Source organism: Cygnus atratus, chromosome 2 (genome assembly GCF_013377495.2).
Source record: "Cygnus atratus isolate AKBS03 ecotype Queensland, Australia chromosome 2, CAtr_DNAZoo_HiC_assembly, whole genome shotgun sequence".
Classification (NCBI taxonomy): domain Eukaryota; kingdom Metazoa; phylum Chordata; class Aves; order Anseriformes; family Anatidae; genus Cygnus; species Cygnus atratus.
The window spans coordinates 111363284-111385758 of NC_066363.1; the positions used below are offsets into that span (position 1 = coordinate 111363284).

General features: G+C 40.5%; 1 protein-coding gene across 2 annotated transcripts in view; it reads right to left on the minus strand.

The window, feature by feature from the left end:
- The window catches only part of ANKRD29 (ankyrin repeat domain 29), a 32455-nt gene extending 20851 nt beyond the window's left edge, over positions 1-11604 (minus strand). For both annotated transcript variants that reach the window (XM_035564070.2, XM_035564069.2), the window contains exons 1-4: positions 11516-11604; positions 6436-6546; positions 4281-4379; positions 1913-2011 (exon numbers count right to left, since the gene is read on the minus strand). In XM_035564070.2, the coding sequence (XP_035419963.1) occupies positions 1913-2011; positions 4281-4379; positions 6436-6546; positions 11516-11536 (330 nt within the window). In that variant the 5' untranslated portion in view covers positions 11537-11604. The remainder of the gene's footprint in view (positions 1-1912; positions 2012-4280; positions 4380-6435; positions 6547-11515) is intronic.
- Between the last annotated feature and the right edge of the window lie 10871 nt (positions 11605-22475).

The window sequence follows — 22475 nt, forward strand, 5'->3', positions numbered from 1 at the left end:
GCACATTACAAAGACGACATGGGGCTTTGCATTGCCTTGCTTAAAAGTCTCTGTTTCCTAGGATGCATTCAAACTGTTTTCATATTTAAATTTAACATCTTCATTTATAATAGAAAGTTCATTGCAAATTGATGAGTTTTGCAATGCCCTTTAAAAACAGACAGGATCAGCCTCATCTTTTCCTGTGCTGCTCCCAGCTGAGTGCCTTAATCAGAAAATGCTTTATCTCTGACCTGAAAAGGAATATTTTGTCAACTACTTTGTTTCTAGGGTCTGGGGAAAGGGATGGAAGAGCCTGTTATCTTAGTTGCCCTTTAACAGAAAGATTTCATTTTATAATTTCAAGCTATGAAAATCACATTATTAAATCAGAAAATCGAACCAATACCAAAACAAATGAGAAGGCCAATGGGAGATAGATTCAGTAAAACCCAAACCTGTATTGGTCCAAAAGTGGAAGACATAAGGAGGGGCTGAATGCAGAGAGGTTTTCTTTTCATTTAGATCTTTACACCTTTTTATCAGCCCTAGTGACTCCTTAATTTATTTTGCATGCTTCAAAAATGATCATATATTGTCATGAAGGATCAGACAATTTCAAGTCTGCAGTTCACCTTCTGGGCCTAGTCATGACCTCCTCACAAACACCTGGACCACAGGTTGCTCAAAGGCTTGGTGAAGGTGTAATTGTCCCTCTAGACAGAATAAGGTACTCAGTCTCTGTCTTCCCCCCTTACCAACAGTTTCCTGCATTCTCTGCCCTCTGCAAAAACACTGCCCAATTGCATGTTCAGCCCTAGAGAGCAGTACAGGCTCTTCTCGTGGCTGGGACACATCTGCTCCTTCAGCATGCTTTTGTGGCCTATCTATAGGTCAGATGACTCAAAGAACAGTGTAAATTCACTCACCCAATCATATACAGATGAATGTGAGAGAGTATTTTTCTGAATCTTGCTACCCCCACCTATACCTCACTCTTAAATAAAAGACTCAGAAGCAACTCCATTTTAATGTGCAGCTTCTCCCAATAACCCTGTTTCACATGAGATTATCCAGCACTTTAACATCCAGCTGTTGTATTTAGCATTGCATCCTCCTATGGTGTTAAGTTCCACAGCTGCACTCCATGTTGTGGTTAAACAGCCACAATTTCATTCATGTTTTTAAATTTACTGATGGAGGCTTCTGCTGCGGTCAGAGTGTTGCTTTCCACAAGCATAGTTCCCTGAGGTACCAGAATCAATCCACATCCTACTGTACAGGCATGCATGAACTCTGCGACCACAGAACCTTGGGATCTGTAATCAGTAATATCTGCTACAGTCCCTAGAGGGTAAGGAGTTGAGTCCCAGTGATGTTCCATCAATTCCTGTAGTATTTAAAGCCTGTGTTTTCAGGGACAGTATTTAAAGCCTGTGTTTGAGGGAGCTATTCAAATCACTGACTGCAACATCTTGAAAAATTGGTTACTGTTGGATAAAGAACTATTTTTCTTCTTCAAACTGAAGCCATTATATTCTTCTGTCTCCTAAGGTGGTACGCAGACACTCCCCAACATGGACCAAATTCCTGTCTGTGCAAGTGGAGTACATATATGCATAAAATAGGATGGTACCTGAGATTTACAGAGAGCCTTTGTTCTTGTGCTGGAGAATGGCTTAAGAGGAAAGACTATCTCACTATCAATGGACTTATCTTTGACCAAATCATGCCATTAAGACCCGGTAGTAAATGCTAGTTCCAAGTTAATATTTTCACAATATATTGTAGTACTCATATTATTCAGAAAACATTCAAGTGAGGAAATCATTTTGTCATATTCCTGCTGCCACATCATGTTTCATGTGAAGAGGAAACAACAGTCCTGATTGGCAGAATGTATCAGCATGCAAAATGAGACAAAACATCTTACCTTATTCTTAAATTCAGTGGAGGCACCAAATTCAAAGAGAAACTTCACCACGTCATTGTGGCCTTGCTGTGCAGCAAAGAACAGAGCAGTTGCACCTGACTGTAGGGAAAAAATGGATTAAAAAAAAAAAAACACAAAAAAACCCCCACATAACATGCTTGATCAAAGTATACATTTCAAATTAAAACTTATTAAGCCCAATCACTTTAATATAATCTGAAAATACGTGATGATTTTGAGGACTGCAGAGGACAAAAGGTATCTTTGGTAAGAGGTCAGTTTTCTTATCATTGCACTGAGAAATGTGGCCTGCATCACACATTGGAATAAAGATCAATCTTCACGAGTGGCTTCTGCACAGTTTTTAATAGAGACCTCTTAGGTTTCATTTACTTCTCTTCAGTCTTCAGATAGGGAAAGAAAGCCCAGAGGGAGAACAGAGCAGTCTTACTCAAGAGAGGAACAGCCAATCTGTAGCCAACCCCTCTACCACCTGCTCCTACAACCTAAGACAAACAGGAGCACAGGATGGATTTGGATAAGGGTGTGGAAAGACCACAGAGGGGTTATTCAGCACAGCAGAGCTCCGCTTTGCTTGACTCTCCACTGGCAAAATGTGACTGCAGTTGGTATGTCACCCTTGTCTTTTGCATGAGTAGCTTCCCATCCAGCCAAGCAGCCTTCAAGCAGCTATTGCCAGTCATGCAGCTCCTACTTTCCCTTAACCTCACTGAAGAAATGAAAGCCCATATTTTATATGAGTTGTATAAAATGTAACTGTATTAGCTGGATAAAGTAGCTGTATAAAACCAGTGAGTAAATTAATACATGCACAAAAAAAAAATAAAATAAAAAAGAACATGGAAGATTTTAATGGCTGGACAGAAGGGACAAGGAAGGTAAGGAAGAAAGAAGGCAAACATGCATTCCTAATTTCAGGCTTTCTCATCCCATGTATAATGTGCAGAAAAAAGGAGCTACATATGAAATTCTTTCCAGTGCCAATAACCTTTGCAATAGCACATGGCCCCTTGAAACTGTTTTAGAGACCCCTCTTACAGACAAGCCTATGGGTCTTCCCTTTCCCTGAGGTTCACAGCAATTTCAAGGTACAAGAGCACTAGTTTGAGTAGGTAGATTTACTTTCAGATTAGTGCCCTTTGTTGTTAGGGCTTAAATTTCATTTATTTTGCTCCCTCTCTGCAACAGAGTGATTTTGGAGTATTCCTGTGTTTCTCTTTATATTGGCATGCAGAACCAATGTGTCCAGAGTGAAACTCAAGAAAAGGTCCATAAAACTGTTCTCAACTTTTCCTTTTGTTGCTGCTTTTCAAGCAATGTTTATCTAAGGGAAATTACATGTTCAAATACATGTTTTGTTGGGACAGGACCCCTCTGAAAGATACTGACATTCATGGCTAATGCAAGTTTAGGCCAGTTAGTGCAAAGACACTTAAATCATCAAGCATGGCATTCACTGACTCAGTGACTTGAAGACATCAGCATGAGATTGATGCTCTAGTTCCAGGTAACCAAGGAAAATAAGAAACATTTGCTTGGGTTGTTAAAGTGACGAAAATACTGCTGTCCTGCTCTTCCTGCCATCATCCCATGTCACGACATGTCCTCATCAAACTGCTGTTCTTTTGGGGCCAGTACCACTCCGTTGCAGAGCTATTATAGCCATCACACAGACGAGAATGGCTGTAGATACTCCTTACCACTACTTGAGCAGAGTATGAGGGGAAGGCACTTCTACAAAGCTAGGTGCCGACATTTTCCTTTCCACAAACAAGCAAGTCATGGTGTGAGAGATGTCTTGAATGCAAAGTAGACATGCAGGAAAGGGTGATTAAGTTGTGTGATTGTTCGAGATGAGTTGTCTCAGACTGAAAGGCAGAAGCTTCTGGGTATACCATGTCATAACAACTCCTGGGCTCACAACAGCATCCTCTTGATGTTAATGACCAAATTCTGCAAGTCAAAAGTAAAGGACTTCTCCTTATCATATCACATTTATCCGATCCAGAAAGCTGTAAATTACCGTGCCAATAAGTAAAATGGCAGATGCTTAAGTGGAGTAACCTGAGGGTTACACCTCAGATATAAGTACCCCACACCAACACCCATGTGCTGGAAATGTTTCGTGAATTATTTATAAATGTACCTCTGGCATCTCACTTTGTATTACAAGTTTCAGACATCTGACTCCTTGATGTCCTTAGGAAAGCAGACCCTGTTTATACATGCACAGCACAGCACAGCACAAATAAGCAGTTGGCAGAAAGCAACAGACAACACTCTTATTATTTCCAATAAACCAACGGTCACTTAATCAATCCCTGTCTGAATGCAGAACTTCTCCTACCTCTCTCTGCAGATTGATATCTGCTCCTTGCAACACCAATTCCCGTACACAATCTATGTGGCCATGGTAAGATGCGACCATCAGAGCTGTTGTGCCAAGCTGGGAATAAAGAAAAACAGATCAGCACCTTCGACAGACACCTTCAGCATTGAATCAGGCTGTCTGCAAGAGACAACACCTTCTTCTGAAAAGATGAAGAGTGTTTATGCTTGTTGACCACAGAACCTGTCTGCTCTTCTCCTTTTCCTGAACAGGGGACCAATCTTCCCCTGAACAGATTTGAAGGCAATTTAAAACTTGCTATCATGAATGCTTTGAAAATGAGTAATTAGCAGGTATGAAAAGAAATACATTACAGACTTGCCTGCAAAGCTAAGCCTGACCATCCAACAAATATGTATGCAATGACTTTGCATTACTGTCCTGAAAAAAGTGTAACAAAAACATCAACAATATTTTGGTTTATGCACAGCTTTTTATCAGAGAATCTCAAAGATATTTGCATCCTTTCCAGAAGAATAACCTTAGACACAGGAGGAAAGTGACTTATCTGAGTCACTTAATTTTGAGTCATAGTCAGGAGTAAGGTCCCAGTGTTTTGAATACTAATTCCCTAACTGAATGACTAGGACAAGCTCTGTCTGTGACTCTTCGCATTGTATCAGAGAGCTTTCCATAGCAGAACTACACCTTCAGGTTCCCTCAGTACCCCAGTAAGGCCACTGCTCCACTGAAAAAAGACTTAAGTTACATGTATGTGGTATAAGGGCAACATGCAAAGCCCACATACAGAAGGATACAAGTAATATTCTTAAAACATTCACACATACCAATTCAGTCTAAAGAAGAAATGTGTGACTTTGCAAAAAAAAAAAAAACAAAAAACATGCAGCCTTAATTGTATGAAAGTATTTTAGTCTAGAAAATGTGTATGCCTGACAGAATTAACATCACGATATTTTACAGGGCGTAATAAAAATTCTTAATCGAGGTTTGTCTTATTTTGAGAAAAAAAGGAGCAGTAGTGGACCTTCTTTCTTTACATCTATCTCTATCCTGTTTACTTCATGCCCCCATCTATGCATCCCTTCCTCCCTGTCTGAACGACAGCCATAGGATCAACTCCAGATGTATTGCATGGCGAGTACTTGCCTACAGGTCAAAAACGAAATGAAGATGAAAAATAGTTTAAAGACAATGGGCTTAGAAAATTTCTTGCACTTTGAAGGCATTCATAGTGAGAGAAGCATGTTACATGCTAGAAGTGGCATTAATCCTGTACAACACAGGCACAACTGTCTGTAAGTCAGTCGCAACAACAACCAAAGGAAATCTGGGGACTTCTCAACCTCAGTTTTCTCTGTCTCTTTGCAGTAGCTTTGTACAATCAAGTAACAGTACATATGTTATAGGCAGAATAGCGAGGCATACACCTTATCTGTGTTTTTAAACCATTTCTAATCTCAAAACTAGTTAGAGACTACAACTATACTAAAAAAAATAAAAATAAATCCCATGAAATCTGTTGGTCCTCATCAAATTTGGGCTCCTCTTTGCCTGGAAATCTTGCTGTGCCTTCATGTTGGTGTCAGTGCAGGAGATACTGGGGTGGGCAGAGTAGGAGGTTAGGAGGCCAGCACCACAGGCTGTGTGTAGCACACTGCATGCACCACTCACAGCAGGAATGGCCGCACATCACATACGAACTTTTACATTGCCTAAGTGGAAACTGTGGTCCAGGGCTATTTTTAAAAAAACTAATTATGAGGAGCAATGTTAGCTGACAGAATCATTGCTACTGGGCTTGGCTGAGTTGATTCTTCACTGTGATCTACTACCACAATGACATTTCCTTGCAAAGAGAAGCCCGAGGTGCTAGGATCTGTGTTTTTAATGTCAGCGCCACAAATAACTATGTAAGACACATATCCGAGCACTGGCAAATTCCTAACCCTTTGCCACTGATATAAATCATCATGCTATTTTATCTCGAGTTTCAAACTTGCTTCCTGACAAGGGAAGGTTTTAAATCATGTTCAGGTGTCATGAGACTCTCGAACGTCTCCAGTCAGATCCCTGCCACACCCTCTCTGCAGTGGGTTTCGGAAAGCGATGTAAAATCAGCGCTAAGGGAATATGTGCATCATGTGCATACACTGTCTTTGCAGTCCACATCTACTCGCCCGCTGTTCAGCAGCAGCTGGAGGAGAGCCAGGTTTCCTTTTCTTGCAGCCCAAAATGCAGCATTGGCGAGCGGTGTTTCTTTCTGGTGTGGAAAAAAAAAAAAAAGAAAAGAAAAAAAAAACTTTGGAAGACATATTGGACAAACACACACGTGCAAATTCTGCATTCAAGCCAGGCATTTTTCAGTTTAGGGAAGCTAATCTGATTTATTTGCACAATTACAGAGATCAGTCTCCCTGTGCTACCTCATACTGTTTCAGGTCTTCCCTGTGTCCATAGCAGCATGACTTTTAGCTTGGTTTATATTAAGAGCTGACGATGCTGTTCCAGATCCCCAGGGAAACATCACAAAAAACAATATTTTAGCTGGTACCTGCATGGTCTGCTTCTGTGGTGGGGCTGAGCCCAGGTACAGAGGCTGATTCATCCTGCTGACATGTCCTGCTGCAGGACATCCTCCTGCATTTCAGGCTAGCTCTCTGCCATTTCTGTCTTTTCCATACAAAGCCCTGATACGTGAAAAGCATTGCTCATGCATCTCCAACATTATTTGGTTTGCCTCTTTCCTGGAATTAACACTCTGTAGCTGTCAGCATGTGAGTTATTTTCTGGGTGATGCTAGAAAAAGAAGGCTAAAATCTTGCTGTCTACAGCTTTATGAATTCATTCATTTACTATATAAACAAGGCAATATGTAAGGCAATATAGAGAAACTCTGAAATCTAGACTTCACAGACCACTATTAATCACATTGGTAGCTTTCTCAGTCCTACAAACAATGGCACAAAGCAACTTCTCTGTAGGAGCAAAATATCACTGCCTCGGCATAGGAGGGGGACAGTAAAAAAAAAAAAAAAAAAAGAGAGAGAAACTTTGCTGTTGACCTCCTTGTCTGATCCCTGCAGGCAGCTGCCAAAATGCCATGCTGATGGGTAAGCAACATGGCAGCAGAAGTGCTAAGGTGAAACAAAGCTACGGTGGCAATGGTACATGTATCTTACAGCAGGCTTGTGCCTCTGTTTTTGAATAAGGCCAAATATCACTAACAGTTCAGTAAAGCATCACATCATTGATGGTATCTCAGACCAAAACAGTGCCAATAATTCAGGGATCTTACTTTCCAGAGAATCCTGCCTTCAAGATAACCCATAGAGAGAGCAGAATGGATATAAAAGTCAATCGTTCTGCTTCAGAATATTTGATGCATACTTTCCCATGTCTAAATGTCAATGCAGAAGTGTAATGTGATAGATAACTACAATTAAATAGTTTTATGGCTGACACTTAAAATATATCCATAGATCAGAGTTGAAATTGCTTCCTTCAGTGACTAGCTTGTAATAAACCTCCCAGAAACCAGCAGACACAAGATCACTTCTCTGTGAATTTATTCCATTTCCATCACACTGAGAATTTTTAATTGGTTGCGTTTTTAATATTCATAGGTGTTAACAGGTCATAAAATTGGCAACTGTTTGAGACAAGAGAAGTTTCACCCATTCAGTAAATTGTGGGACAGTTCCCATAAATCATTAGTAATATTTCTTGTACCAGCACATATAGGGACAGGAGACTGAAAAAGAAAATTACAACAAACATGATAGGCTTAATTTTGGTTTTCTTTTTACAGCTGGTAAATTGCTTTTCCTCTGGTGAATTTACACATAATGTGGATTAAAACAGAGCTAGCAGTTCTCTTGCTAGTAGGTCCTTGCTTGTGACCAGTCAGGAAGCACGGTTATTCTACCTTTACCCTTACAACCACTCAAATTGTATGTAGTAGCAGGCAGGTGACCTAAACACACAGTGGTCCATGTTGTCCTTTTTGCTCTAGTTTATTTATAGAGGTCATAGGAATATTGTCTTTATTAAGATATTCTGTAATTCCTACAGTAGTTCTCCAGCAAAGATGTCCTCACACTTTGGATTAGATTCAAGGAAGAACTCTCAAATGCATCAAGGACATGAAATTAGGTTTTTCCCAGTGGTGTTTCTGACCCAATTTGTAATGATCACTATCAGTGCTTGTAATTCCCCTCGTGACCCCCACAGTGCTGGGGATTCCTTACATAGCAGTTGTGTATAGAGCATGCTCAGACTATCAGCTATGTAATGATTAGATAGAAAAAGCAAATGCAAATCTGAGCTGTTTTATATGCTAAGATGAATGGACTTTGTAAAACCATTCAAGCAACCTGGACACTCTACAGGGACAACCTCAAGAAGAACCATGTAGCAATTTGTCTACTGCCTTCAAACCAAGGATTTATATCTGTGTGCTCTTCGTTTTCAGGTGATATCAACAATACTGACATCATTAAGAGACACAATATGATATATTATCTTGGAATTATTAATCTGATTAACTGAATATTTTTTTAGCAATGAACTGGTTTTAAACCAAAGGATATGACATACACCTTGACTGCTGTTGCTCAGTTATGAATTCAGTCCTGTCTCATCAGATACTTCTTAGGGAGAGGCAATATTGAATTTCAAGAGATTACTTGGATAAAGTTTTGATGCAATTCTTATCATAAAGCTAGTCTGCTCCTAAAAACTTCTTAAAATAAACAAATGATTCTCAGCATTGACAGTCAGGGAACAGAACGTATTAAACTTTTGGAAAAAGTGATGCCATTTTTCACCAAAGCATTAGCTAATATTTCATTATGTCATTTGCTCCAGCACCAACAATTTTCGGGATACAATTTCCTTTATTTCATCACGGTCTCTAAAGCATTACTGCAAAATTTGGCTGCATTATTCATTTCAATTGTTTGTATGCCTTTTGGAGAGCTCAGAGGTGAAATGCTTGCCTTCTATTGATGCTGTGTTGACATCAAGCAAAAATACTTATTCAAAAATGGAGTAGAGGAAAATATATCTTATAAATTTATCAAGACCATTTCTACACAGGAATGCAGAAAAAGTAAAATGTGATAAAGTAACTGTATGTGTCATCTAAGGAAGACTGAGGAGAAAAGTATCATTTAAATGCTGTGACAACCAGTTCCTGCTCCCTGCCCTACCTTTCACTTGCTGTTTGCAAAGAAGAGGCAGGTCACGGTAGGGTAACAGCTGAGGAGGATGAGTCTAGCTCTTAAACAGTGATCTCAAAGATGAGAGAAAAGAAAAAGAGAAAGAAAAGAGAGAAGGAGAACACTAGTCCAGAAGTTGGTTCCTTGTACTGTCAAAATACAAGAAAATTTCCTTTTCTTATTCAGTTTCCAAACCAGTCCTGATGGAAAGGAGGAGTCAAGTGAAACGTTTTAAGAAAAAGAACTGGAAATCAGAATCAAGCATGATATAACAGAAAAAGTTAGTGGGACTTTGGAGGAAAGACTTTATTTTTAGACTTAGTAAAGACTCTAATTTATTAGATAGTAATACATCCTACATGATGGAGCATGAGTAAAGAGACAGGTAGTTGAAGATACAGGTGTAAGTTAAGGCAGGCAAAAGCACAGAGAATGTGGTAGACGAAGAGAGGATGTTCACGTGTATAGACAATGAGAATGAATGAGAAATGCTAGCTTGTGGGTAAGAAGGATAATAAGATGGAAAACATGAATAGGCAGTAGCAACTGGAGACTGGTTGGAGTCCAAAGTAAGTGCACAGCCTTCTGAGAGAAAGGGAAAATACCAAGGAAAAAAAACACAGAAAAGAGAGAAAAAAACAGAGGCCTGCAGTTCTCCAGAGGGAGAGAGAGCAGGCACTGAGCTACCTTGGGCAGGAGGGAACACAAAGTGAAAAATGGCACAAAAAGGGAGCAGATAGGGACAGAGCAGAAAAGAAGATCTGAAGGACAAGGTTAAAACAACAACAACAACAACAAAAACATGGAGGCCAAAAAGGTAGGAGGTGGCAACAATAGGGGGCTGGCACCTTAGTTGCTGACAAAAAAAGAGGAGAAAGGCCATGAGCAAATTAGGGTGGGTGCTGATGAGAAACAAAGGTGGGAGCAACTCACGGAGACAGAGTGGAGGGGCAGGAGATCTAAAGAGGTATGGGGCCAAGGAAGGACAAAAAATGAGATGAATGCTGAGATTTCACCACTCAGCACACAGCAGGTGCCCTGCTCCCTGACAAATCAGGGCTTCGGCTGCAGTTGGGAACCACCTGCAGCGTTGAGCAGTCCTGCCATCGAAATAGCACCGTGCAAGCGCAGCACCAGCACTGCCGGGGGAGAGGCATTAACAAGAGGGAGAGGGAAACACAGTGAACAACCCTTCCAGTAAAGCAACGCAGCATGAGCAACATGGCAGAGGACTGGCATGGAGCTGGTGATCAATAAGTGAAGAGCAAGCACAGCATCCAGAAAGTGCATGAACTGAGGAGATGTACCTCTAGCCTAAATATAATCCGTTATTATCAGCAAATTGCTGCTTGCTTCCCTCTTTGCCAATTGATCTTATTAATCCTGTCCTCTGATTAAAAAAAAAAAAACAACTTATTTTAGGCATTGTTTTGACTATGACTGCTCTGGCGTGGGTTTGGATGGCAGAAGCACAGTGACAGGAATCACAGAAAAGGGAACGAACCAGCCGAGCTTCAGTGGCCACCACAGCCTGAGCCGGGGAGCAGGGATAAAAGCTGCTTCCTAACTATTACACAACCAGGGCCAGCAGAGAGGGCTGGAAAAGTCGAGGGGAGGCTCCCGGCTGCATCAAAACCTACGGAGCACAGACCCTGAAGCCAGCGGAGGGCCGTGATTTGTGTACCGCTGAGCATCCGTCCTTCGGGGGGACCTCAGCTGCGCAAAGCACCCGCTCCTCCGCCTGCCTCCGCAGCGCCCCAGGGGCACCCCACAGACCGGGAAGGGCGCTTCTGTTTCCTTCTCCCCCCACCCCCCCAAACCGCCCCTCCCACCGTTCTTTCTAAAAATATGAATAAATTAATTAATTAACGAAGCTCTAATTCTAAGAACACGATGGAACGTTTTGCCGGCTGCCGGCACGGAAAGCTAAAAAAATAAAAAATAAAAAATGAAAAAGGAAGAGGGAGGGCTAAATGCTCCTGTCCCTTGTGTTCCCCCCCCCCGGCTCACCTTGAAGGACATCCTGAGCATCCCCGCTCCGCGCCTCTCCGCGCAGCTCCGCGGGGCCGGGGCGGGGCGCAGCGCCTCCCTTCCTCCCTCCCTCCTTCCCTCCTTCTCTCTTTCCCTCTCTCCCTCCCTCCCTCCTTCCCTCCTTCCCTCCTTCCCTCCTTCTCTCCTTCCCTCCTTCCCTCCCTCCCGCAGGTTTGGATGCTCGGGAGTTTCTTGCCATCAGTCCCGTTTAAAGGCTGGGTGGTGGTGGTGGAATTTTTACTTTTGATGATGATGATGATGGTGATTTTTTAATCAGCCCCCACACTGGCCCCCTGTACCATCCCAAAATGCAAGCCCCCACCCCGGCGGCTGACACAAAGCTGCAGATGGGGCACACGGTGGTGAGCGTCCCCTATAGCATCCCCGTAGCACCAACAAAGTCCTGCATGGGTGATGTGCGCCCATTAGACAGCCAATAAATTCCTGATGGCTTAATTTTAAGCCTGTGCGAGCGAGCAAGCAGAAAGCCGGTGCGTGTCCTGTTTCGCCTGGCTGCCACAGATTTCATTCAAAGCCTGCGTGATACAAAGTAGGCAAAACGGGGCATGCTCTGGTGGGAGATTCCTGAATTTCTCTGCTATTGTTGGTTTAAACAGAGCCCTTAGGGATTTTCTTCTTTTGATGTACACACATAAATGCCATTCACAAGAAAATTACGCGTGTGCATTGAGAGAATATGCTCGCACTAAGATCCAAGCAGTTTATTCTACAAATCCGCAAGCAGAGGGTTTTCTGCAGATTTTTTTCCTGGGGCAAAATTCTGTGTATACAGTAAAAAAAAACTGTAGGCAAGCAGATGAAAGCTGCCAATAGCATAAGCTCATTTAAAACTGTATAGCCTGGTGTGAACCTAGCCTTAATTACTGAGCAGATCATACAAACATGATCGATCATTCTGATTGTTCCTGAAATTTAAAAATACTGAATAAACTCAGCAGATTGCACAGTTAAGAGTCATCCTTGCTCTGATCCAGTTGCACAGCTCTACTTGCCCACTGATAGAGGAAAATATTAGCAATCAGTGCACGCTCCCTGCCTCACCCCTGGAAAATCCCTGTATTTATCCAATCTATTGCGAGTAACATGCCAACCATTTAACATTCGTCAGCCAGAATGTGACAATTCTGACAAAGAAAAAACAAAATTCTCTGGATGAATGACAAAATAGGAGACTAATGCAGTGCAGGCATTGATTTTTTTTCTTTCTCTGTACTTATTTTAGCCAACAAGGGACAAATTTTGAAGTGCATTTCTCAATTTGCCCACAAAAACTGAAATTATTTCCAATTGCATGTGGTCTGTGACTACAGAAGATGCAAGAAAAAAATAAGTCTATGTGGAAAAAAAATCAGTATTAATAATACTACGGTTAAAACTGTTATTCACATTTCCTAGTTTCTACCCCTTTTCCTGATATTATTTATCCTCACCTTTCCCCTGCTCTGCTAGGTCCTGAAGTTGGTGGTTTCATTCTGGTGGTGGTGGCCTGGGATGTTAGGGTGAGCTGTCAGCTGTCCCTTACAGTGGGGAATACGATGTGCATGTTGACGGCTTCTTCTTTCTCCCTGGAGGATCTGCACAGGGTCATCTTATGTCCTTGCTAACACTTATATCTTGCTCTTTCTTCACTGGTCTGTAGCTCCACATTCCAACCAAACTCATTATACATGTTGGCTTTTATGTTTGTTAGATGTCACTTTTTTTGTTCTTTTTGTCAGTCCCTACATCTATTTTTGTCCATCTCCAGGTCTACATTTCTGCACCTGACCATTGTCAAGTTGTTGTGACTGTGGGGGCACTGGTGCCAAGCTTGTGTCCCATCTCTTATTATCCCATGCCCATATTCAACTACTGTACATCCTGTGTCTCCAGTTCTCAAGGCCTTCATCATCTTACCGGACCTGCATTTCTCTACTCTGTCTTGTTACGTTAGAGTTGTAAAGTCACGGTGGTATGATACAAAGATAAACAAAAGTAAATCAAATTGTTCATAGACACCTGGCCAATTAGAAGTATTGCTGTTAGAGCTAAACTGTGTAAAACAAAGTTGTGGGAAGGTCAAGAAAAGTCTTGGCAGAGCAGGTCCAGCAGTTCTGGGACCTTGCAAACTCAGTGCAAAGTCTATGGCCTAGCAATAGTACTACAGTATCTCAGGGATACGCAGTTGCACTACCCACACTTCCCCTGTTCTTGATTCTTGGCAGGACATCTCATATTGCAAGATGTCTGAACCGGTTGGGATTTGTTACCTGTTTGGCACAATTCATCTGCAGGGCAGTAGGCTGCATGCCTACCACATAATATTTCATCGCAATGACTATTACAAATATCCTTAGTCATGTTGTTTTGTACAAATCCAAGGGGTATCTAAAATTAACTGATGGAACAAATGAAAGCAATGCCTTTAAAAGCTGACTCAACTATTCTGTGTAAGTTATAAGCAAACCTCTCCTAAGCCAGAACAGCTCAGGCACACCTATATATGAAGAGTTAAAAGAAGTGGCACAGATTTGGGGTTAGTCAAAACATTCATTTGGGGATCTTGATTCAGACATCTACAAGCTTTTATGCAAACATATGCATTTTCTTCTATTTGCTTAAAAATAGATACCAACAAGCAAATACACGTTTAGAAATATCATTGAGGCACAATATGTTTGCTTGTTGTGTAAGTAAACAAATCTATTTCGACAGAGTATGGTGGCTAGTGTATGTTTTTTAACTTCAGTGAGCTGTAACATGGGATTCTGCCCGCATCTTAAGAACCTATGGCTGAATTTGATCGTCATCTTCTAGACTCCAGAGTTTTTCCTATTTTCTATATGGCAATATGACTATCGTGTTGATGCATTTGCTTTCGGTATCATTTGTGTAAAACCACCGATGGGAGCCTGTGACATTTACTGTCTGATTGTAACCTATTCTTTTCTAAAGTTTTAAAGAAGGTGAAGATCTTAACATGTTACTGATTTCAGCTGTGTCTGCATTGTCTTCTTTCCTGTGACATGTACTTCCATGAATATTTAGTTATTTGAATGTTCAAAAAATGTAAATATGTTTGTATGCTTTTCCAGAAAGAAATGATTGATCCAAAAATGAAAAAGGTAATTTAAAATTTAAATTGGAACAATCTTCAGTAGTTTCCCTTACAAATTTTGAAATTAGGCTTACAAAACCCTAATTCTACTTGGTTAACAAGAACAATATTTTAAAAGGCTGCAGTTGACAAATTCTTGACTATGCTGGATAAAAAGGTAACACCAAAGTGAAGAACAAATTGTATTTCTATTTTATTAAAGTTATACATTCCCTACTCTTGTTGTCTCAGAGCAGTTTTAAAAACATGAATCATCACCTTCTAGAGGACTGTTGTGTGTTTCTGCCTATGACCTCCTATGTAGACTTGAGCAAGACTTTTGTGCCAAAATCTTCAAAAATATCTTCTGAGGCTTCCTTACATTCTCTTGCCTTATACAGGACAAGAAGGACAAAGGCTACTTTTGAAAGCGTCAACCTATGGTTTTTCACATCAGTTTTCACCAGCAAGATTCAGTATTGGCACACAGTAAGACAGCAGCTTTAAAATGTCTTTCTCTTTCCCTGAGTTTTGGGCCATTTATGCTGCTAAAATCAGTTTGTATCTTGGCTAAAGCCTGTGGTGCACTGTGGAGCGAACTGAGCTTGCCAGTTTGGACAGCAGCAGCAGATCTGCTGTGCTAGCCTGAAGGTCTGTGCAGACCAACAAGTCCAACTGCTTGGCAAGATAAATCAGACCATGCTGACCTCTCTGCCAATGTCTACATTACTGTTTTAGTCTGGATCGGGAGTATGCTTCTGAAGTGAATGCCCTGATTGTCTCCCTTTATTGTGCTGTTGTTCTTACTGTGATCTTGTTGTATGCAAACCAGATCAATTTTCTGAACTAAACTCGAAGAATTTCTACAGGAGCAGACTTAGCCAACTGCAGCTGCAAGTGGGTATTCATGTCCTGGGACTGAATGACAGATAATCTGAATTTAAGAAAACAAACAAACAAAAATGAAAGCACGCCACAACATAAATGGGTACAGTATGGGCTTCAGGTCCTCAGCACCAACTGTTTGCTCTGCAGACCAACTCCTGTTAGTCTGCACTACTAGCAAAGCAGACAGCCTGCTTTTCCAAAGTAGATCGCTACTACTACCATAACCAGCTTAGATATCTCTACGCTATAATGAAGTCTTTGGTGCAGAAGAAAGACCTTATAATGCTCTGGCTGGTACAGCTATGTTGGCCCATCCCCCTGCCTAAGAAGTAGCCAAAGCCTTATGCCACTGGTCCTTACCCTTTCCCTGTGCGTGTTCTCTCATCCAGTGAGAATTTGGGAAGTTTCAGTATTTGCCCAGGATTTATAGAAGTCCTGCAGTAACTATAAATTGGCCACAAAAATAAACCACAGAAATCCTAAGCCTGCCCACTTGTGATTTACTGTAGACTCACTGTATGCGTGCTCTATCGACACTTTGCTTGGACACTGTGAGCTCAATCTGTTCAAGATGCACTGTGCATAGGCAAATACATGTTACAGAGCATGAACAATAAATGTAATACTTTCTAGGCATGCTGTATCTACTCAGCACAGCTTGTGTCATCGGCTTGTACCTGTGCAACAAGAGTGATACATCCTTGAGTGCCTGGGCATGCTCGAGTGCCTGGGAGTATTAATCATTCCTAAACCAGCATGCTATATCACCTGGGAGTATTACTTTTGTCCAGGGTTTTAGTAACCCTGAAAGCAAACCCAAACATGAACACAGGCTGGGTGATGAGTGGACTGAGAGCAGCCCTATGGGGAAGAACTTGGGGGGTATTGGTGCACAAAAAAAACGAATATAAGACAGCAATGTGCACTTGTAGCTCAGCCAGTTGAATCTGGGACTGCATCAAAAGAAGTGTAGCTAGCAGGTCGGGGGATGTGATTCTGTACCTCTACTCTTGTGAGACCCCACCTGGAGTACTGCACTCAGCTCTGGTGTCCCAGGCGTAAGAGAGGCATGGGCCTGTTGAGCAGGTCCAGAGGAGGGCCATCAGCATGGTCAGTGGGCTGGAGCATCCTCTTATAAAGACAGGCTGAGAGAGCTAGGGTTGTTTAGCCTGCAGAAGAGAAGGATCTGTGGAGACCTCATTGTGGCCTCCCAGTATCTAAAGGGGGCCTCCAAGAAAGATGGAGAGGGACTCTGTTAGGGAGTGTAGTGATAGGACAAGGGGGAATGGTTTTAAACTAAGAGATAGAATTAGATTAGACATTAGGAGAAAATTCTTCACTCAGAGGGTGGTGAAGCACTGGCACAGGCTGCCCAGAGAGGCTGTGGATGCCCCATCCTTGGAGGTGTTCAAGGTTAGGTTGGATGGAGCCCTGGGCAACCTGGTCTTGTGGGTGGCATCCCTGCCCATGGCAGGGGGCTTGAAACTAGGTGAACTTCAAGGTCCCTTCCAACCCAAACTATTCTATGATTCTAAATCTGCAAACTGCTGCCCAAAAAGTTTCCTCTCACTGTCTGGCCCATGAGAGGAGTAAGCGCTACAAATTATTCCTTTCACACAGGCGATGGAGCTCTGTGCTGAAGTTTTAAATGTTTAGTCCAAGTTCAGACAGTGGTGAGTGCCTGTGCAGAGAATGATGCTCTGAACTGTAGAAGAAATGAATGATTGGTCTGTCATTTCAGAGTTGCAGCAAGTCAGTATATCATCATTTTATCTTTATGCATTTATTTAATTATAAAAGAAGTAAAGTAGTTATTCAAGATATATCTGAGTCTAATCGTGAAAAAAAACAGTCTAGAAGGACTGTACCAAGTACCTGTTCAGTTAATGCTGAAATGGTGGGATCTTTTCAGCATGTTATTATTCCTTTAAAATACGTTGCGTCTTTGGCATTACCTAAAGTTGTTACTTCTAGTAGACTGAGAAGTCTTGAAGTTCACACTATGACAATGCTGGCGATATCTGTGAAATACCAAAATTTTGAAAGAATTTAACTGAAATTTAGCTTCTGACAGTATAAGATCATAATTAATATACCTCCTTCCAAAAAGACAGAAATTATAAATGTTCTACAAATAAAATGACTCACAATAATGCACTGTTAATTTATTTTTTTCTTGTTCAAGCAAGTGCATTTAAACCATCAGTAACTTTGATAAAGCAGTAAATAAAGCAAAAGATTTTCCATCCAGCTGATCGTTTACATTAGTTTTTCCTTTGCTAAACTGTAGCATAACCTGCTACATGTGCTATTTCTTGTTTCCATAATATTTATAAAAATACAGGCCCATTCTACTAAAACTATCACATAAACAATGTACTTTGAGTTACTCTTTATTTTGAGAGATACTCTTAGAAAAGAAGAGTAATAGCAAGAGAAATAGTAAAAATTACTGTAGAAACTAAACCTGCAGACTTTGCTGGCAAACTGTACCAAATATTTATGCATCCTACAAACCATATAAAAATAGAATTGAGAATTTACAAAACTGAACCTGAAAAAGGAAAAGTTTATCTAATAATAGAAATAATTTACCCAACATGTTCATAACCATATGCATTCATCCTTTTAAGGAGCTACTACCTTGAATTTTTCTTTTCACTCCATGGCCGTTTTGCTGAGGCCTTCTGTGAGAGATGGTTTCATATAAAATTTGCTGCTATAAGCCAGTGCAAGGACACATAGGTTCTAGGAACCACAAGAGCATTGTTAAACTTCCTTCATGTGGACCTGATGCCTGGGTTAGCGACCTAGGAATCAAAGACGAGTTAGCATTGTACTTGAATAAGTAGTACAGAATAATTTCCACAAATCTTCATTTGAGTGTTTCAATGCATTTGCTCTTTTGTTTCCTCTTTTCCATTTCTTCCTAGCAAATGAATGCTTTTAGCTACAAAGATGAAGCGACTTATCATAGAACTCAACCGCCAGCTAAGACTAATTTTCCATCTGGTAAAAAGCACCATCGTCCCTTGTTCACTTGTTGACAAATGCATTTCAGCATTCAAACAGCTGAACTTAAAGTTTACTTGTATGTTAGCATCTACACAGGTACATCATGCTTTAACATTTTTTATCCTTCCCCTCCCCAAGCTGGAATTTTGCCCTCCTGAAGTTTTACTGCTTCAGGACACTGACACTGTGTGCAGATTGTGACTGCATGTTCTCTTCAGCTGTCATTTCCTTTTCCTTTCCCTACTTATCCTCTGTATATATTGATTTTATGACTCAGTCGGAAGTTAACTGTTTATCCATCTTCCATCTGCTCAGCCAGAGAGAAGCCAGGGAGCCTGCATTCAGGTGCTTTGTGTCTGCACACTTTCAAACTCCATGCACAGCACTTAACTATTGCCTGATACTGGTGCAGGTAATGCAAACTGCAGGCTGAGTCCATGGAGAATATAAATGAGATAGACAGTGAAGTTCTTGAAATATAACGGCATCTTCAAATAAAATCACATCATGGCCCCTTTTCCTGGGCATTTCTTCCGTATTATTGCATGTAACCAGTGTGGGAAATGACATGTGTCTGAGAACATACATATCACAGGACTGTGAAAACAATACATGACATGCTATGTGCTTCAATGGGCAGAAAAAACAGCAGATTATCAAAGGTTTGCTCTTTTCTTTTTTTTTTCTTTTTTTTTCCACAAAATATAATCAGCTCCTAGTCTTGTAAGCAAAGTTTTGCATATGTTCGCTAACAAAGATAGAAATAAGACTAAATATAAGAAATTGGGCCAAAATCTAATTACCATCCTTAGGCTAAATAAACAGATTCTTTAATGAGGGAGAGGAGACGACCTCATTAGTGCTGCACAAGAACCCCAAGACTCCTCTGCAATTAGCACCGAAGCTTAAGATGCTTGCCTTCCCATTCGTATGAGAGATTCTGACTGGCAGAATGGTATCAGTTTGGATATTTCTTGCCTGTTCCAAAAACCTTGCCTGTCAACAGTGGAAACCATTGCAGAACATAAGTTTCAGGGTCCAGACACTCTGACATCTCTGAGTGTCCTTAGCAGTTTATCACATTCCATAAAACTGACCTGGTAGACTGGTTTCGTCTTCACTTTGAGAGAGTAGAAGTCCTCAGAGGAAGTAACTGAGGATAACAGGCAAAAGGTAAGGATGACAGGGCATAAGTAAATTTGATAGGAATTGTCTTTATACACGACTTACATTGCCAGGTACAAAATTTGCTGAGCTACTGGCTAGAGCTCAGTCTATTCAATTTCTCTGTTTAATGCTCTGCTGGTCAAAATATCAATCCACTAATCAAAAGAACTTAGCTAAAGAACCAAAGGACTACAACTGAATGATAAACTGCCCGAACCACAAAACAATATTAGAGTAGCACTATCTTATCTCTTAACAAAGTGCCCTATAATTAATTTGGCTGAAACCAATTGTTATTAATGAAAAAATATGGAGATTTTACAGAGTTATAAATCTTCCACGGAGAATTTTGGTGGCGTATTATATCTGTGCTATGGAAATCTATAATTGTGCTTAATAAAACATATCAATGGTGTCCTCCATTAAATTTTCAACACTTTCATGAGGGATTTGTTCTATATTCACTATCTCTTCTAACCTCCAGAAGTAAACAAAAAGTACATCTTAATGTTCCTGAACTGTACTTGTTTGAGTTCTTAGTTACACTTGTTACCTAGAATAAAGTGATATAAGCCCTCAGTTTGTACTGCTGAAGATCTGGCTTCCTAGCGTATTTGACGCTAAAACACGAAGTTCTGTTTAAAACTTAAAACTTGATGAGATTGTGGTTGGGCTACAGTTAAGGCTGAAGTAAACCTGAGGCAGTGTCAAAATTTTTGACAGTAACTCTACTTGAAGACTATGAAAAGATTGTTGGAAACAGATCCGAAAGAGCACTGTCTTTTAAACACAGATCAGATCATAAAAAATTCTTGCAGAGAAATAAACGTCTAACTATGAAATTCATATGGCAATTTAACCCAACCAACATCTTAGAGGTTTGTTAAGAAAAGCAGTTTACAAAGAATTGGTTTCTTTGAAAAATACTCAGTATATTGTGGTAAGAGGTCTGTTAATAGCTGTTTTCCCTGATTATAATGGCAAAAGCAGCAATAATAGCACCAATGTCAGCAAATAAACAACAGGATGTGAAAAAAATGACAGTAGATATTTTTTTTCCCCAGACATCTGAATGACATGTCATCAGGTACTGACTAAAGAGAGCACATACTTCTGCACAAAGAATTTGGCATTATGTGACCAAGAATTGTTTGCTTCTTTTTGAACCTTAAGACCACAAACAACTCTATAAAAAAGTACGGAAAGTCAAGAGTGAAATGGAAATCCATTACGAAGTAAAACAATTAAGTGGATGGATTTTAATGTCAGGATCTAGAGTTGACTTAATGGAGAATCATGAAATGTAATTTGCTTAGGGAAGTCTTAAATTATCTGTACCTTTTCCTGCATGCCCCAGAACGTGATCCTCTTAAGTTCTTCTTTAGAACCATATGGCAAAGCAGTTCTGTCTTATTTCCAGGGTTGCCTTAGACCTTAGTGTACTTAGTGACTGAACATATAAGGCTTAAGACAGGGAATGGCATGACTTCTACAGATTGGGTACTGATGAGGATTTATGTTTTTGGCTTGAAAATACAATTTCCCTCCTCCTAAATGAAAAAGGTCTTTTAAGGTACCAACATTCACCTTCCATTCTCTTTTGGTTTAGTACTTCTCTTCAATAAAATACTGTGAAATACCTAACCTAAGTCATGCATCAGACACTTACCTATTTTTGTGTCTTTTGTCCACAATCTCATTGAGTCATGAGTGCATGCTACAAAGATATTTGTGGCTAGAACATTCCAAGGGAGAACAGAAGATACAAAAAATTGCAGTCACATGTCACAGACTTGGAAAATGTATTAATGTAGTCTTTAGAAAGCTGCCATGCTGAAGCCTGAATTTGTGTGGTCTGCCAAAGACATGCACTAAGATATCATGTGTTAGAGGAGCACAATAGTATTGAGTTGCAGTTCATCAAGAAAGTCTCCATTTCAATCAAGGATCACAATTTAGCCTATTCCTATTCAAAACTGTAATGATTGGCCTGATGCTCAGAGTTAAGGAAAAGTCTTTCCCATTACAACCGTTTCCTATTATATTATGCAGCAAAGATGAAAATGAAGTATCTAGGCTAATCAAGAGCTACTTCGGAAGATGGTGGTTTGAGTGAGCCAAAATATGACATGCTTCACTTAAGACAGTGAGAAAACAGCCAAATTAGTTGGTACTATTTTAAGTCTACACAAGAGTTGGGTGGTTAAGTTTTGAGCTATGATGAGAATGTGGCTGTGCATGTTGCAAGCAAGGGAGTGCCCTGTTGGAAACTGAGGAATTCATAGTAGTTCTCTATGATAGGAATATATCAAGTAAACTCAAGAAGCTGAATGTGCAAGAAAATCTCAGTACATGAGATTGCTGGCTGACAGAGGAAAATACTAGGTTGTAGAGATACGGTAAGAAAAATGGTAGCCACTAAGCTACAGTGCAACAAGCACAATTAGACAGTACTAAAACATTATGCAAACCACAAACCAGCAAACTGCCAATCATGAAAAAGCTGAAGGAGTGTCAAATGAGATAAGTGAATCAAATGAGATACTGGACAGAGAATAAAAGAACCTCCAATTGGATGGAGAATAAGTTCTAGCAGACACAGCAGACACTAGGAGACTCGCCAACAGGACGAAATTAAAAGCACAATTCTTAATAATTCAATTCTGGACTACACGAAGAACTGTAGGTATCTATTCTGTCTCTACTGACTTAACAGCATTTTCGGATGTGGGTCCTAGCTTCTGTATGCTTCATTATTCCAACTATAAAGGG